The sequence below is a fragment of the Ischnura elegans genome, chromosome 7 (genome assembly GCF_921293095.1).
Source record: "Ischnura elegans chromosome 7, ioIscEleg1.1, whole genome shotgun sequence".
Lineage (NCBI taxonomy): Eukaryota > Metazoa > Arthropoda > Insecta > Odonata > Coenagrionidae > Ischnura > Ischnura elegans.
The window spans coordinates 2,490,491-2,505,478 of record NC_060252.1 but is presented as its reverse complement, the minus strand read 5'-3'; the positions used below and the strand labels follow the sequence as shown (position 1 = coordinate 2,505,478).

Genomic DNA, 14,988 nt, shown 5'->3' with positions numbered 1-14,988 from the left:
CCCTTGGTTATTGCTGCGATCGTCATCTGCTGAATACGATTGCAATGGTGTGCGATGGCGTCATCATGCAATATCTTTCCTTGGGACGGGGCTTTTCAAAGGAATTTTCCACTCTTTAACAAAAAATATGAATAATTTATTTTTTTCTCGTCAGTTAAAAATGTACTCCAATGTATTTTCCAGGTGAACGTTATACATTTTGATTGGATAGCCGAGGTTATGAAGGAACAGTCACAGAAAGTCTTGTTAAAGAAACCATTGAAGTATAAAAAAGTCGTTAATATTTTAATAAAGTATTTGACTAGTTTGTTAAGAAAATACGACACTGAAACCGAACACCACATTATTGGCACTTGGGCAATAGACTCGTGCCCGAAACGAATCAACAAACACAACGATAACAATGGGTCTGGCTAGGGATCCTGCGCACACAGCTCGCGTTCCAAAGAGCTCCAAACCGAGGCGGCCATCGTTTGTTTATCTTTGGCTATTCATCCTTTCACACATCCTGCTCCTCGTAAAAAGATAGTTTATTTAAAAACTAATTCGCACTCAGGAACAAGTGAATTCGTAGATGGGGGCTCACCAATAAGATCTAAAACAAAGCTACAGGCAATTGAATATAGGAATGCGCACTTTGTCTTTCCATGAAGCACTCACGAAAACGTTCGAAATATGCGCTCTTACATTCCATATTTAGGATATTTTATCCATAAATGCAGTTTTCTATACTCTTTCCATTCGTAGATGCACAATGAATACGACCTCATACGTGTCTTGTTGAGTACAAACACTGCACGCTGCTGAAAAAAACGCTAGCGTGCCCTAATTCCCTCGACACAAACGTAACAATTGAACACTGCCTCGTTACGAATTCACGAATTGGATCATAAAAAAGCCGATAGTGACAAAGCGCCGAAGAAGCCACACCGAAAAAATCTGAATGTTTATGCAACATCTACGTGGTAGTGAGGCCCCTAAAGGAAGAGCAGCGCCGCTAGCGACATCCACGGCGAACCGTGGAGACACGCCGCCTGCGGACCATTAAAGCTAATGTATCACAAGTTTCGTTCGGCCCCCTTCCTTTCCTCCACGCAGGCCCTCTTCCGGCCATCAGCTTCTGCGTCCCGTGGTCATCGACAGGAGAGATCCCAACGCACCCCAGTGCCACCACCAGCGACACTCTCTTCCATTTGGGATCGTCTCACGATGATCACCATCTTCCCGCACAGAGACCGCCGACTGCGAGTGCCGCCGACCGTAGCGCGGTTGGTGGTCGTGCGCGCAGTCGCCATCTTCATCCTGCTCACCTCCCCGAGGCTCTCACTGGTGCGGGGGCCTGGGTTCGGGCCCCGGCGGCGTCCCCGTCATCTCCTTGACGCTGCCGGGCAGGTAGTCCTTCCACGAGCGGAACAGGTATCGGGTGAACTTGCGCAGTTGCCGGAATTTGCAGTAGGTGGCTCCCTCGGCGGATTCGAGCTGCTGCGTCTGGATGAGGAATCCCTTCTCGCGGAACGTCTGTTCGAGCCTCTCGCGCGCCAGGGACTTGCGCGTCCGCCTCTTCCTCCGGCCCGCCCCTGCGCCCGTGGTCGTGGACGGGCCCTCGTCTGCAGCGTTGGAGGAGGGGCCCTCCTCCGGCGGGGGCGGCGGCTGGGGGCGCGGGGGGCTGGGGGCGGGGAGGGTGGTGGGGAAGAACCCGCCCCCCTTGTCGCCCCCGCTGTAGAAGCGCAGGTTGCCCCCCGCGTCCACCGACAGCATCTTCTTCTCCTCCAGCGAAGGCCTCGCCCCGCCCGTGAACTTGAACTTGCAGATGCTGACCTCGGTGGCGTTGTCGGCGGTGGTGGGCGGGATGAAGATGGCCGATCGCTTGCGCCTGCCCCCGGGGGCGGCGGGGGCGGGCCTCTTGGCTCGGGGGGGCGGCGGGGCGGGCGGCGGCTGCCCGTCGCACAGCAGCAGGTGCGGACCGGGGGGCGGGGCTTGAAGTGCAATGGGGTGGACGAAGAGCGGGGACCAGCAGACGGCCTCCGGGGGCAGGGGGACGGCCTCCGGGGCCACCACCGCCGCCTCGGGGGGCTCCTCCTTGACCCGCACGCGCCCCAGGTCACGTATGCACAGGTTCAGGGGCTCCTCCTGGCCCTGGGTGAGCCTGCGTGCGAGGAGGCTGCCACCGCCGCCGGCTCCGCCGCCGCTCACCACGTGGCAGATGTCTGCTTTCTTGGGCTTGCGGCCTCGCCTCGGGGGCTTGCTCTCTGCCGCCGGGACCTCGGCGGGCCCCGCTTCCCCTTGGGGCCCCTTGCGTGGCTTGGGCCTCTGCTGGGCGGGGCCCCCGCCTCCTCGGGCCGCCTCCAACGCCAGCGCCGCCTCGTAGTGGTCCAGGTACTCTGGTGGGAGGGCCTGGTGGTGAAACTTGAGCTTCCATTTCGCCTTGCGACGACCCCTGCAACGAAAACAAATGATTAGCGCACGCCGCGTCAGAGCCCACTTGAGAGGATGTGGTTCCCGTAAATCATGTGGACGTCGCGACGACCGACGCGTCGGTCGTTGAACACCACACCACCAAAGAGTACAGGGTCACCACATTGGCTTACCCAGAATTAAATCTAGGGGTGTGGGGGGGGGGGGGGAATAAATTAAAAATAGCTGTGGTCGTTCAAAGTGTAACTTTTCTGCACATAAAATGTTAATAAAACCAAAATTTTAAGGAAATTATGAAATCAATTTATTAGTTTTTATAATTATTTGCTTGAAAAAATGATTTTTATTTTAGTTCTATGTCTTATAATAATATTATCTTTTTTCAATCTGAAAATTTGTTCATAACTTTTGTTTTGAACTGAATTTATTTTCGCTTCAAGAGGGGGTGGAAGTTGCCCCCCTCTGCCTCCCTTGGGTACGCCCATGGGTCACCATCGTATTCTATTATGATTCTTAGTCCTATTTTTAACATATTTAGTCGATAAGGTTGGCTTGCATGCAGAATGACTGTGTGGACACTGGACACCCTTCCTCGTTGCAATTCACTTCGCAATATGTATTCGCTTTTCATTACATCTCCGCTAATCCTTGTCCTTCCTCTCCCCCGCTTTCTTTCATCGCCCCCCTCCCTCCAAGCCCTGTGTCTCCTCCCTATCTCATCTAGAACTTTCCTCTACTTGCCCACCAGGTTTTTGTCCTAGTTTGAAGGATAATTTTTTGATCAAAAAATTCTCCTTCAAACTAGCCCAATACACATTGTTTGTCGCACGACTCCGTCTTTAATAAATGCCTCAAAGTTTCAGTTAATGCCTCCCTCCCTCCCGCTGACTCCGCCCTCAATCTCCACACCCTTGAATTGGCGTGCATTTGGCACTTTCAAGCCAATAACTTTCCGGGTTTGAACGTCGCACCCTAACGTATCTTCCTATCCCTCTCTCCCCATGCACCTCTCCCCTCTTTTCCCTTGTCCAACACACTCCTTTCCTCCCCATTCTTACTCAGGTTGATGAAGAAGTCACTAGTTCAAAAGCTCCCAAGGTTATTTTCCCGTGTGAGTGTTTCTTTTTTTGTATTTCTATATTTATTGATATTGACTTGAACTATTTAAGTTACAAAATTGTTAGTAATAAAGGAAAAAACGAAAAATAAAAGGAGGGAACTTGCGGGGAATGGTTATTTCTTTTGAATTTTCGATGGGACGCTGCCCATCTTTCTCAAGTGAGAAGAGGAGGGAAAGTCATGGTAGAAGGAAGGGTGCTAAAGACAGGGTAACGATGGAGGGAGGAAAAACGGTTTACGAGGATTGGTTGTGCTCTAGTGGGCGCGGTTGATTCCTGGTCCAGAAAACGCACGGAAAGCCCAAATGCACGCCTGCTCCAGGTCCTCCAGCTCTGGGGGGTGGAAGATGGAGGGGGGGGGACCAATATTCACACTTTATAGCACTCGTCAAATAGAGCGTTGTGGGAGGAAGCATGTCCGGCGACTGGAAGGGAAGCAGAAATAGAAGAAAGGCAATAGGGTGGTTTCCTATTATTTTTTATTGCCTAAATCGAAAGATTATTACTCCTGGAGTACGTATTTCACGCTTTTAGATTTTTAAATGACGATATCTATTTTTCGCGATTAAATGAAAAGTGAAAAATTTCAAGCGCGCGAAAACGCGACGCGTAAGTATGAATGCCGGGAAATCTCTCCGTGTGACGTATTTCTCGTTCCCGCTGCCGCCCTGTGAGGTGACCTTGAGGCGAGTTGAGCGCTGATTTGACGCAGGCTGCTAGCGGGTAGCTGAGTACCCTGCTGGCTGGTAGCGCTTGGCTTAAATAAGGATAATTAATACCTTATCAAATGAAGAAAACTTTCCGACCTTAGCCAGTTTTAATAAGTGATTATTAAGACAAGTTTCCCTGAGCTCTGCGCCTCATGCATGTATTGGTAACCTCAGACGATGTATAACTCCTATCTTCTCGTATAGAAACTAGGTCCCTGTGACGTCACGTGGAGTGGCATCGCATGGGCGCCAATCTGGCCCTTTTCAAATGAGGATAAAAATGGACCATAGCCATTCTTCCAAACCGGTATTTCTAAAACGAAATAATTTGTATATAATGAATACACCGATGGTGGGTAACGAATCGCAATCAATGCCTTTCGTTTTCTTTGATGAAGGAAACTACCCTATTGCACGAGAGCGATGCCCGTTCATTCGGATGCACAGGGGAGTTGCGGATAGGCCGATGTAAAAAGCGGGGCATTTCTGGCACAGCAGTAAATATACAATGTTTTTTGTCGTGTAGGAAATGTCAGACACTGAGGGGAGAGAGAAGGCGAGGCATTGATCGGGAAGGGGTTTGATGATGAGGATGCGACAAGTTTTGCATCTCGCACGGTTGCAGGGTGAGGGCTGTGGTTAAATAGATACATTATGCTTTGACAATGGTTTAGTTGTTTTAAAAATGCTGGTCAGATTTGGTGGTCTTACGGCGACTTAAGCGCAAGCATACGAATAAATTCATAGAGAAGGAAAGAAAGGGATAGGAACATATTATATATATTATTAATAATATTTTTTTCTTTATGCATAGAGACAACCATTTATGAATGGGAACAATCAAATGCAGCATAAATTTTAATCTCATGGACACAACTACGAATCGAATGAAAAATGATTTTTTTAGCATCATTCCTCACCACGGTCCTAACTTCCAGAGGTATCTTTGATAAAAAAACAGCGCAGTTTTGAAGTCCCTTGAGGAACAGCCGCTGAGCCGCGGCGCCAAGTGAGGCGCCTTCTTTTAAGTTGTGCAGCCTTTTTTAAATATATATTAATACATTTATTTACCTCGTGATCATCCAATTGAATCTCTGTGGTTTGGGAATCGGTCCCCCGCTCCCTAAATATACCAGAGCCATTTAAGTTTTCATGAAGCAACTCAATCGAACGAATGAATTCTGCAAACGAAATTATTTTTAACGATCTAATGGCAGGCCCGGCCTGGCCCACCGAAACGTGTCTCCCATGGTTGGAAAATTTGTCAAAAAATAAAAGTGATGGATTGTATCGTGTGTATAACTCTAATTTGATTACAGAGACTATTGAAAGCCTTCGTCTTCGCCTTGGTTACATGGAATACTTCATGGCGACGTAGTACAGCAGTGACATCTGCCAGCTACGCTCATTTACACGTGATGCAATTAATATGGTGATTAGAAAAATTTGAGTTCGCGGGCAAAGCGATGCGCCCGTGACAAGACGAAGATTGGCGGACTTAACCGAGTATGGCCAATCTATGAATGATGTCCCGGCGGCAGTAAACGTTAGCTGTTACTAAGACTTTCGTGGCTTTGAATAAAAAAATATTAATTTTATCAGTCATTTCTATAAATTCGAAAAAGGCTATTCGGGCTTCCAGCCGGGTGGTATCCCTCCATTCTGCCGACGTTTCGGAGCACGGATCGGGTTGCACCCTCAGGGCTAATGGTGAGTGGATGAAGTTTGCCAGATTATATAGTCTTCAATTGGTTGTTAGGTCTTACGTGATATGCCGGGAGGTAGCCAATCTTATTTTCCTGAGTGCCGGTTTCCATACATTACTTACTTATTTATTTATTTCCATCGCCCCGAAAACAGCTCACAAGGCCTTTTACATCGGAGGGTATATCATGAAACAACAACTATCACACACAACCATGCCCTGGATAGGGGCAACCTACCCAGGCGGGACTCGAACCCGCGACCTTCGTTTTGGCAGGCAAAGACGCAGGCCACCGAGGCCGGCGAGAATACTGTTAGTGAATACCCGTCGTCTACCCGTCGAATACCCGTCTGTTTGGTTGTGAATTTCCCAGAAAAAGTCGAGCCTCGCCACCTGTTGGCGATACCACGAGTTGTCGGGTTTTCGTTTTGTTTTTGTTTTTGGTTTTGTCACTCCGAGAATGGGAGTGAATAGGCAGTCGTCCAGTGAACTTCGCAAGCGTATGAGCATTGAGCAACCCCAGGAGAAGGAGCCATGTCGCGCCCCCGACGGGAACAACAGCAGCGGTGAGTGGTATGCCATCGGCCCGGCTCGACTTTGATTTAAACAATTTACAGTCCACATTTAAATAATCACGTTCGGAAGTGATCATACGGTCCTTCGGGCCGGATTTGTCGTTGTAGAATCAGTGTTGGTGTTAGAATACTTTTGGTTTTCCCTTTTTTGGTTGGTTTTATTAGGGAACGTTGAAAATGCCAGCGATCGACGATGTAGAGTTTCGTATTGCATCTCTCTTAGCGAAGATGGGTCGTATTGATAATGTCGCTAAAGATTTCGAAAAGAATTCGAGTGATGTAAAAAAGAGGAATTTATTACGAGCTATGACTGACCACGTGGATAGTCTTTTGGAGGAATTCAATGAGGGTATTTTGAAATTAGCCTCGTTGTACGCGAAACAGTCCCCTCCCGTCGAAAAGGACACGGAATTGCGTAAGTCTACGGAGGAGTTCGAGGCTATGTTTTTTAATACTAAGGCAATTCTTCTGACATATTTCCCAGATATAGAGCCACACTTAAGGTCAACGGGCCTTCTTGCGACCGGGGAAAGTAATTCAACTCATACCGTAGCTCTCCCTAAGCTCGATTTAGTCGCGTTTAATGGCGATTTAATGCAATGGCAGTCATTTTATGATGTATACCTATCTGCGGTTCATGAAAACCCGTCCTTGAGTGACGTGCAGAAATTTTTGTATCTCAAATCTATTCTTAAGGGGGAAGCTCATTCGTATGTTTCGTCTTTACCTGTGTCCTCGGCGAATTACTCGGTCGCGTGGGAGAGTTTGAAAGCGCGCTATATGGACTCAAACAGGTTGACTAATATCTGGAGGCTTGGTTCGATATCAACCCGATCACCCGGGAAGGTCAAGCTATTCGCAAATTTTGTACATTAATTACTGAGTATGTGGGTGCGTTAAGCGCTGTGGGGCACAATGTCGAAAGTTGGTCGGTCCCAATGCTTTTTATGTTGCGCCGCAAACTCAATTCCGTGTTACGGGAGCGGTGGGAAAAGGTAGCGCTCAATGTTGGTGAGCCTTCCCTGCAAACATTTTTTGATTTTTTAAGTGAGGAAGCCAAGATTTTGGAAGCAGCCTCATCGTTTCATTCAGATACTGGTCTGAATAAAAGGCCCCATAAGCCAATGCAATCTTTAAGAAAGTCTACCAGTATGGTTGTTAATACTGATAGGCAAAGGGTCCAGAAATCATGCCCAAATTGTTCGTTGCCGCATTCTTTGGAAAAATGCAGGAAGTTTTTGAAATTGTCAGTGGGATCTCGGCTAAGATTAGTTAAGGCTAAAGGGTGTTGTTTAGTTTGTTTCAGCCAAGACCATTATTTAAAAGATTGTGAATTCAAAATGCCATGCCCTAAGTGTAAATTGCCTCACAATGAATTAATTTGTTTTGCCAATCGTGAGGGTTCATGTTCGAAATTAGATAAAGATAATACTGCGGTAGAGCAGAAGCAGCAAAACCCTCAATTAGTGAGCGCAGACCCAGATGAGACGAAAGAAAATCCAGTTCGAGAGGTGTCTTCTTTCCAAACGTGCACTCATCGGTTGGGGTCTGTCGTGATGCTTGCGACTGCCAGGGCGATCGTATGGGACATTGATGGCAATGGCCGCGTAATTAAACTCTTGCTTGACACTGCAAGTCAGGGAACCTTTATCACGGAATCTTGCGTTCGAAAGCTACGGTTGAATTCCAATAAAATTAGAACTCCTATTTTTGGGTTCGGAAATAATAATTCCGTGATATCGTCTGGAATTGTCAGTTTGAAAATGAAACCTTTGTCTGAAAGCACGTTGAAATTGGAAGTCAAAGCTATGGTGGTTCCTCATACTGCTCAATGCCCAAAATTATCGGTCTTTAATAGATCATGGCCTCATATAAAGGGGTTGAAACTTGCGGACCCGAGCTATTACGATGAGGAAGAAATAGACGTATTATTGGGGGCAGAATGGTTTGCGCGCGTGGTAGTTAACGCGCCGATAATTGGTCCTCCAGGGACACCAGATATTTTGCCAACTGTTTTTGGCCATTGCCTAATGGGGAAAATTGAAAATAAAGCAAATCAAATCCGAGTGTTCTGCTCAACACTTGGTGATAATATTGAAGGTTTACTGCGAAAGTTTTGGGAGTCTGAGGAACCTCCTAAGAGATATCAGTGTAGTCCAGAAGATGATGCTTGCGAGCAGCATTATAAGAACAATATTTCTCGTGAATTGAAACAGTATGTTGTTCGTTTACCTTTTATCTCATCTACCCCTGAATTGGGGCAAAGCCATGGTTCCGCGCTGCAAAGGTTCTATATGCTAGAATTCTATATGCTAGAACGCAGATTAACCAAAAACTCCGCTTTACGCTCGAAGTATAACGAATTTATGAAGGATTATTTTGAGCAAGGCCATATGATTGTGGCAACGAGTGCCCCATTGAGAACATCTTATTACATTCCGCACCATTGCATTTATCGTTCGAAGGCGGAATTATCGCGATTTAGAGTGGTTTTTGATTGTTCTATGAAAACCACTAATGGCATATCATTGAATGATGTGTTGCATAAGGGTCCCAAATTACAAGTGGATCTAATCGACATTTTGATGCGCTTTCGATTGCATGAGGTTGTGGTGATCGCTGATATACGCCAGATGTATAGAAATATTAAGCTACACCCGGCCGATTATGATATGCAACGAATATTTTGGAGATTTAGTCCCGAGGAAGAGCTCAAAGAATATTGCTTGACCACTGTGACTTATGGAATGAAATCAGCTCCATTTTTGGCAATTCGGACACTTCATCAGTTGGTATGCGATGAAGGCGCAGAATTTCCGCTTGCATCTCGAATAATTCGAGAAAATACTTACATGGACGACATAGTTTCTTCAGTTCGAACCATTGACGAAGCATTAGTATTGCAAAGCCAATTAAAGAAGCTTTTAGATCGTGGAGGATTTGAGTTGCGCAAATGGTTGAGTAACCAGTTGGAACTGCTAGAGAATGTACCCTCAGAATTTTGCATTCTGAAGCCAGAGTGTTTTACTTTTCAGCATGAAAACCAACCTGCCGCTGAAATTTTGGGTTTGGCATGGAATCCTAGGAAGGATAAATTTTCGTATAAGTTTGAGGCTGGATTTGGTGTCATCACGAAAAGAACCATATTGTCGGAGGTGGCTCGCTTATTTGATCCACTTGGATTTATTAGCCCTGTCACATTTTATGGAAAATGGCTCATCCAGCACCTTTGGCATTGCGGACTTGAGTGGGATGACACTCCTCCCGAAGAAGTGGTTGTCAAATGGAAACAATTCCGACATGAGTTACCACTCATTTCGAAATTTGAATTACGTCGTGGCTTGAAAGTAGACTCGGCAATCGACCTTCAGTTGCACGCCTTTGCGGATAGTTCGGAGAGGGGATATGCGGCGGTGGTTTATTTACGAATTGTGAATTCCGACCAGACGGTTGCCACGTCATTACTGATAGCTAAGTCTAAGGTGGCACCGATCAAGCGGATATCATTACCTCGATTAGAATTATTAGGTGTGGTTTTGGCTACTAACCTTATTGATTACGCAAGAGATATATTGCTCCCTCACTGCGTAATTTCTGATGTTGTCGTATGGAGTGATTCAATGGTTGCTCTTCAGTGGATCAAGTCATCTCCTCACCGCTGGAAATCATTTATCGCAAACAGAGTCACTATGGTGCAAGAGAAATTATCTCCGAACAAATTTCGGTATGTTCCATCAGACTCTAACCCTAGTGACATAGCATCGAGAGGAGCCCTTCCTCGTCAATTGATCGAGGACGCAGGTTGGGTGACGGGCCCGTTATGGCTAAGTGAACAATCGGAGGCATGGCCGAGGGCTCCCAGCCTATCTCGCCAAACGGATCGTGATGCCCTTGAAGTGGAAGCTCGAACAATTACTCTCCATACGGCACTAGAGGAAAACACGCTGACTTGGTTGTTGATGTTTTCCTCATTTTCACGACTGAAGAGGATAGCAGCATATTTGCTGCGATTCATTCATAATTGTAAGCACCCTAACGAGAAACATATTGGTTATCTCACTACTGGAGAGTTGGACCAGGCTGAGGTGCGGTTGGTAATCTTAGTGCAGCGAATTGAGTTTCAAAAGGAATTAGATTTATTACGGAAAGAAGAAGTGCCAAGTCGCTTATGAAAATTGAACCCATTCATCGATGAGGAAGGTGTCTTAAGGGTTGGAGGCAGATTGAAGCACGCCAAAATTGCATTCAGCCAGAAGCATCCAATGTTGCTTCCAAGTTCTCATCATTTAACGGCTTTGATTATCGATTATTATCATGAGACCTACCTACACCCTGGGTCACTTCATTTGCACTGCCTTATCCAGTCGAAATTTTGGATCATTAATGCTAGAGACGTTGTTCGTCGAAGAATATTGCACTGCATTAAATGTTTTCGTGCAAACCCCAAACCGAAAGAGCAGTTTATGGGCAATCTACCGCCCTCTAGATTGAAAAAAATGAATGCTTTCAGCATATCGGGTGTTGACTATGGCGGGCCATTTGCTCTAAAAATGGCTAAAATCCGAAATTCTAAGATATTAAATGGATATATTTGCTTGTTCGTTTGCTTTGCAACAAAGGCAATACATTTAGAGCTTGTTTCGGATTTAAGCACAGACTGCTTCTTAGCCGCGCTAAAGCGGTTTATCGCTCGTAGAGGCGCTGTGACAGAAATCCATAGTGATAATGGTACTAATTTTGTAGGGGCACAGAGAAGGATGGCGACTTGGAGGAAAGTAACGTCATCAACTGACTTCAATGACAGAGCCGAACGATATCTGGGTGGAAGAGGAATCACATGGAAATTCATACCACCGGGCAGTCCTCATATGGGAGGACTATGGGAAGCCGGGGTAAAATCGGTGAAAAGGCATTTGGGAGCATCACTCGGCGGTCAAGTGCTGACGTACGAAGAATTTTACACGGTGTTAGTGCAGGTAGAAGCTGTATTAAACTCAAGGCCTATTACTCCAGTTAGTTCGGATCCTAACGATTTTGAGGCTTTAACTCCTGGCCACTTTCTCCTACAAGAACCAATTTACGCACTTCCGGAAGAACTGGAGCATGGTAATAGTGGATTGGGGAGACGATGGAGTTTGCTGCAACAAGTAGTAGGGACATTCTGGAAGCGATGGCAAAATGAGTACTTAATGACTCTGCAGCGGAGAGGAAAATGGACCTCAAAAAGTGGTAATATCAAGGAGGGCGACTTAGTTATATTGAAGGAACCGAATCGTAGCCCATGTAGGTGGAGACTTGGCCGAATAAACCGTTGCTTCTTAGGGACATATGGCTTGGTTAGGGTTGCTGAGGTTAAAACCGAGCAGGGAGTGTTTAGACGGTCAGTAAAAGATTTGTGTCCATTACCTCTATCGGGTAATTAACGTTTGAGGTCAGGATTTCGTTTTGTTTTTTTTTGTAATGTTAGGTTTAGTTCTGTAGTTGATAATTTAGTGTTTCGTATTTGTGAACCTTTCCGAGGGCTACCCATTCCTATTAAGTCTCCTTGATGGCCCCCTTGGAGTGAAGAATAAGCAATCCTTTCCTTTTTGTTTTGTCTTTCCCTCTCCTTACCCAAAGTTGAGGTTGGTTTAGTTAAAGTTGGACTATATGATCACATTCGAAAGGTGAAGTAATATATGATTATCTATTCGATATTAATTTAATTGATAATTACTTTGTTTTTTTTTTGCTTTGGAACGTTGTTCCAAGGGCGGGGGAATGTTTGGTTGTGAATTTCCCAGAAAAAGTCGAGCCTCGCCACCTGTTGGCGATACCACGAGTTGTCGGGTTTTCGTTTTGTTTTTGTTTTTGGTTTTGTCACTCCGAGAATGGGAGTGAATAGGCAGTCGTCCAGTGAACTTCGCAAGCGTATGAGCATTGAGCAACCCCAGGAGAAGGAGCCATGTCGCGCCCCCGACGGGAACAACAGCAGCGGTGAGTGGTATGCCACTGGCCCGGCTCGACTTTGATTTAAACAATTTACAGTCCACATTTAAATAATCACGTTCGGAAGTGATCAACGGCTTAGTATATTACTTGTCAGCCGGATCTCGATGGATTCCTTAACCAGTCTTTCCCAGAATTTAGTCTCACGTCATAGAATTTTCGCGTGGTCCCACTTCACCCTATGGTCGGATTCAATGGCGTGTTCTACAACCGCGGATTTTTCCGGTTGGCAGAGCCTAAGGTGTCTCTTATGTTCTTTGATCCTGGTATTAATGGCTCTCCCCGTTTCCTCAACGTACACCTGCCCACACTCGAAAGGAATTTGGTAGACCCCTGGAGTTTCAAAACCACAAGGATCCTTGGCTTTAACAAGTAGGTCTCTTAGTTTGGAGCATGGCTGGAAAACTGTGTCATTACTGTGTTTTTGGAGGATCCTTGAAATTTTCCCGGACACCGTAGACACATAGGGAATTTTGGCTATAGCGATGGGTTTCGGTCTTTCTACCCCCTTTGAAGAGCCTTGGTTTTTAATGCTCCTTTTTAGGGCCCAGTGTATCTCCTCATTACTGTAGCCATTTTGTCTCAGGGTGGATCCGACTCGTGTTCCGAAACGTCGGCAGAATGAAGGGAGACCACCCGGCTGGAAGCCCGAATACCCTTTTTAGAATATATTCACCGGGAAAGCATAATATTTTATTTCTATCAATTGTTTTGCAAATTGATACGCTTTTAAGAGTGTAGATTTGTATAAAACTATGCTTGCACTTGCATTATTACTTCATGTAGTTAGGAAAAAAGTCGCAAAAATCACTATTTTGCACCGAATGGTTTACGAAAGAAAATCTCCGCCCCCTAAACCACTGATTTTTTCCGGATTCTGTTCCACCGAACCCGGATTACTGCTTGGATTTCCTTTGTTCTCCTTTGTCCCTAAAGCGCACGTTCTCGGGCTCACGGCGAAATAATGGCTGAAAACCATTTTGCTCTCCTGATTCAGCTTTGGAAAATCGAAGTTAAAGTTTGAGAGTTTAAAGAGCACCGTCTTAAATAACTGCCCATGATCCATGAGGTGCAGCTTCCATCTAGAAAATGAGCGGCGGTGCAGTAAAGCTGCAGTCCATGGAAAGCTGAGGAAAACCATCACCACCAAGCTCAGGGAGATATTCAATTCGAAAAACGAAAGACGTCAGGCATTCAGACAGTTTTGCATTCAGGAGCACCCTTTGCTTTTCTCTGTCACTCGTGGGCTTATTTTAGCGTTTTTTTTTCATAGTGATACTATGAAAGTTTTCTTATTTTACGTTATTTGTGCTGCTAGTGTTTCGTTTTTACCATGGCAGAGACTGCGCAAGTGAGGGTAGCGGACGGAGAATCTGGGTGGGCAAGCATTGCCCGAGATGTGAGGCAAGGTTGTCCTTTATCGCCACTGCTTTTTAACGTGTAACGCTGAGGAGATGGTAAGAGAAGCGTGGGACAAGTTGGAAGCTGGAGTGAAAGTGGGAGGAATGATGTTTAAATCGGTAAGGTTCGCGGATGATCAGGCGCTGATTAGCCAGTCAGCGAGGGGAATACAGGCTCTAGTAGATGCGTTAGACGAGCGGTGCGAGGAATATGGGATGAGGATTAATTACAAGAAGACCAAGGTAATGCGGTTTTGTAAAGCATCACGAGCGAGGAATGTGAGACTCAAGATAAAAGTAGGTGGGGAGAAGCTTGAGCAGGTTGAGCAATTCAACTATTTAGGTAGCACATTAGATGAAAAAGGGTACAGTTGTAAGGACATCAGGAAGAGAATTACACTGGCAAAGGAGGCGCTCATGAACAGGAAGGAACTTCTGAGATGATGTTATGTAAGAGTTTAAAGAAAAGTAAGTGAAGAGTTTGATCTGGAGTGTAGCTCTCTATGGTGCGGAATCGTGGACACTGAAGAAGGAGGAGGAGAGAAGTTTGGAGGCATTCGAGATGTGTGTATAGCGAAGATTGCAGAAGGTGAAGAGGACGTAGAGGAGGAGGAATGACAAAGTGCTGGACATATCGGGTGAGGAAAGGCAGCTTTTAGATGAGATACGGAGGAGACAGAATGTATGGATAGGGCGAGTACTTAGCGGGGAGGGGATGTTGAAAACAGCGTTAGAGGGAATAATGTTAGGTAAACGAGGGAGAGGAAGGAAAAGAATAGGATTTTTTGATGGAATGAAAGGTAGTAGGTCTTATTGCGCACTGAAGAGGGAAGTGCTTGATGGAAGGGGAGGCTCCTGGAATTCTTCTTAAGCACTCCATGGAAACCTACCTTAATCGGTAGATAACTTAATAATAATAATATGTATAATAATAAAATAATAGTACCATGTCACGCACTAACTTATCCCAAAAAGACTATCTGCACCGACACAATCATATATGCAACATCATCCACCATAAATTAGCTCTAAAGTATAAACTCATAGAAAATGCAGTTCCCTATTATAAAAACAAAC

The 14,988-nt window shown here is 45.7% G+C and overlaps 1 protein-coding gene across 3 annotated transcripts in view; it reads right to left on the bottom strand.

Annotated features, from left to right (window-relative positions):
• Nucleotides 1-1,221: 1,221 nt before the first annotated feature.
• Nucleotides 1,222-14,988, bottom strand: part of LOC124162139 (basic proline-rich protein) — a 70,113-nt gene continuing 56,346 nt past the window's right edge. For all 3 annotated transcript variants that reach the window (XM_046538562.1, XM_046538561.1, XM_046538563.1), the window contains exon 3: nt 1,222-2,437. In XM_046538562.1, the coding sequence (XP_046394518.1) occupies nt 1,324-2,437 (1,114 nt within the window). In that variant the 3' untranslated portion in view covers nt 1,222-1,323. The remainder of the gene's footprint in view (nt 2,438-14,988) is intronic.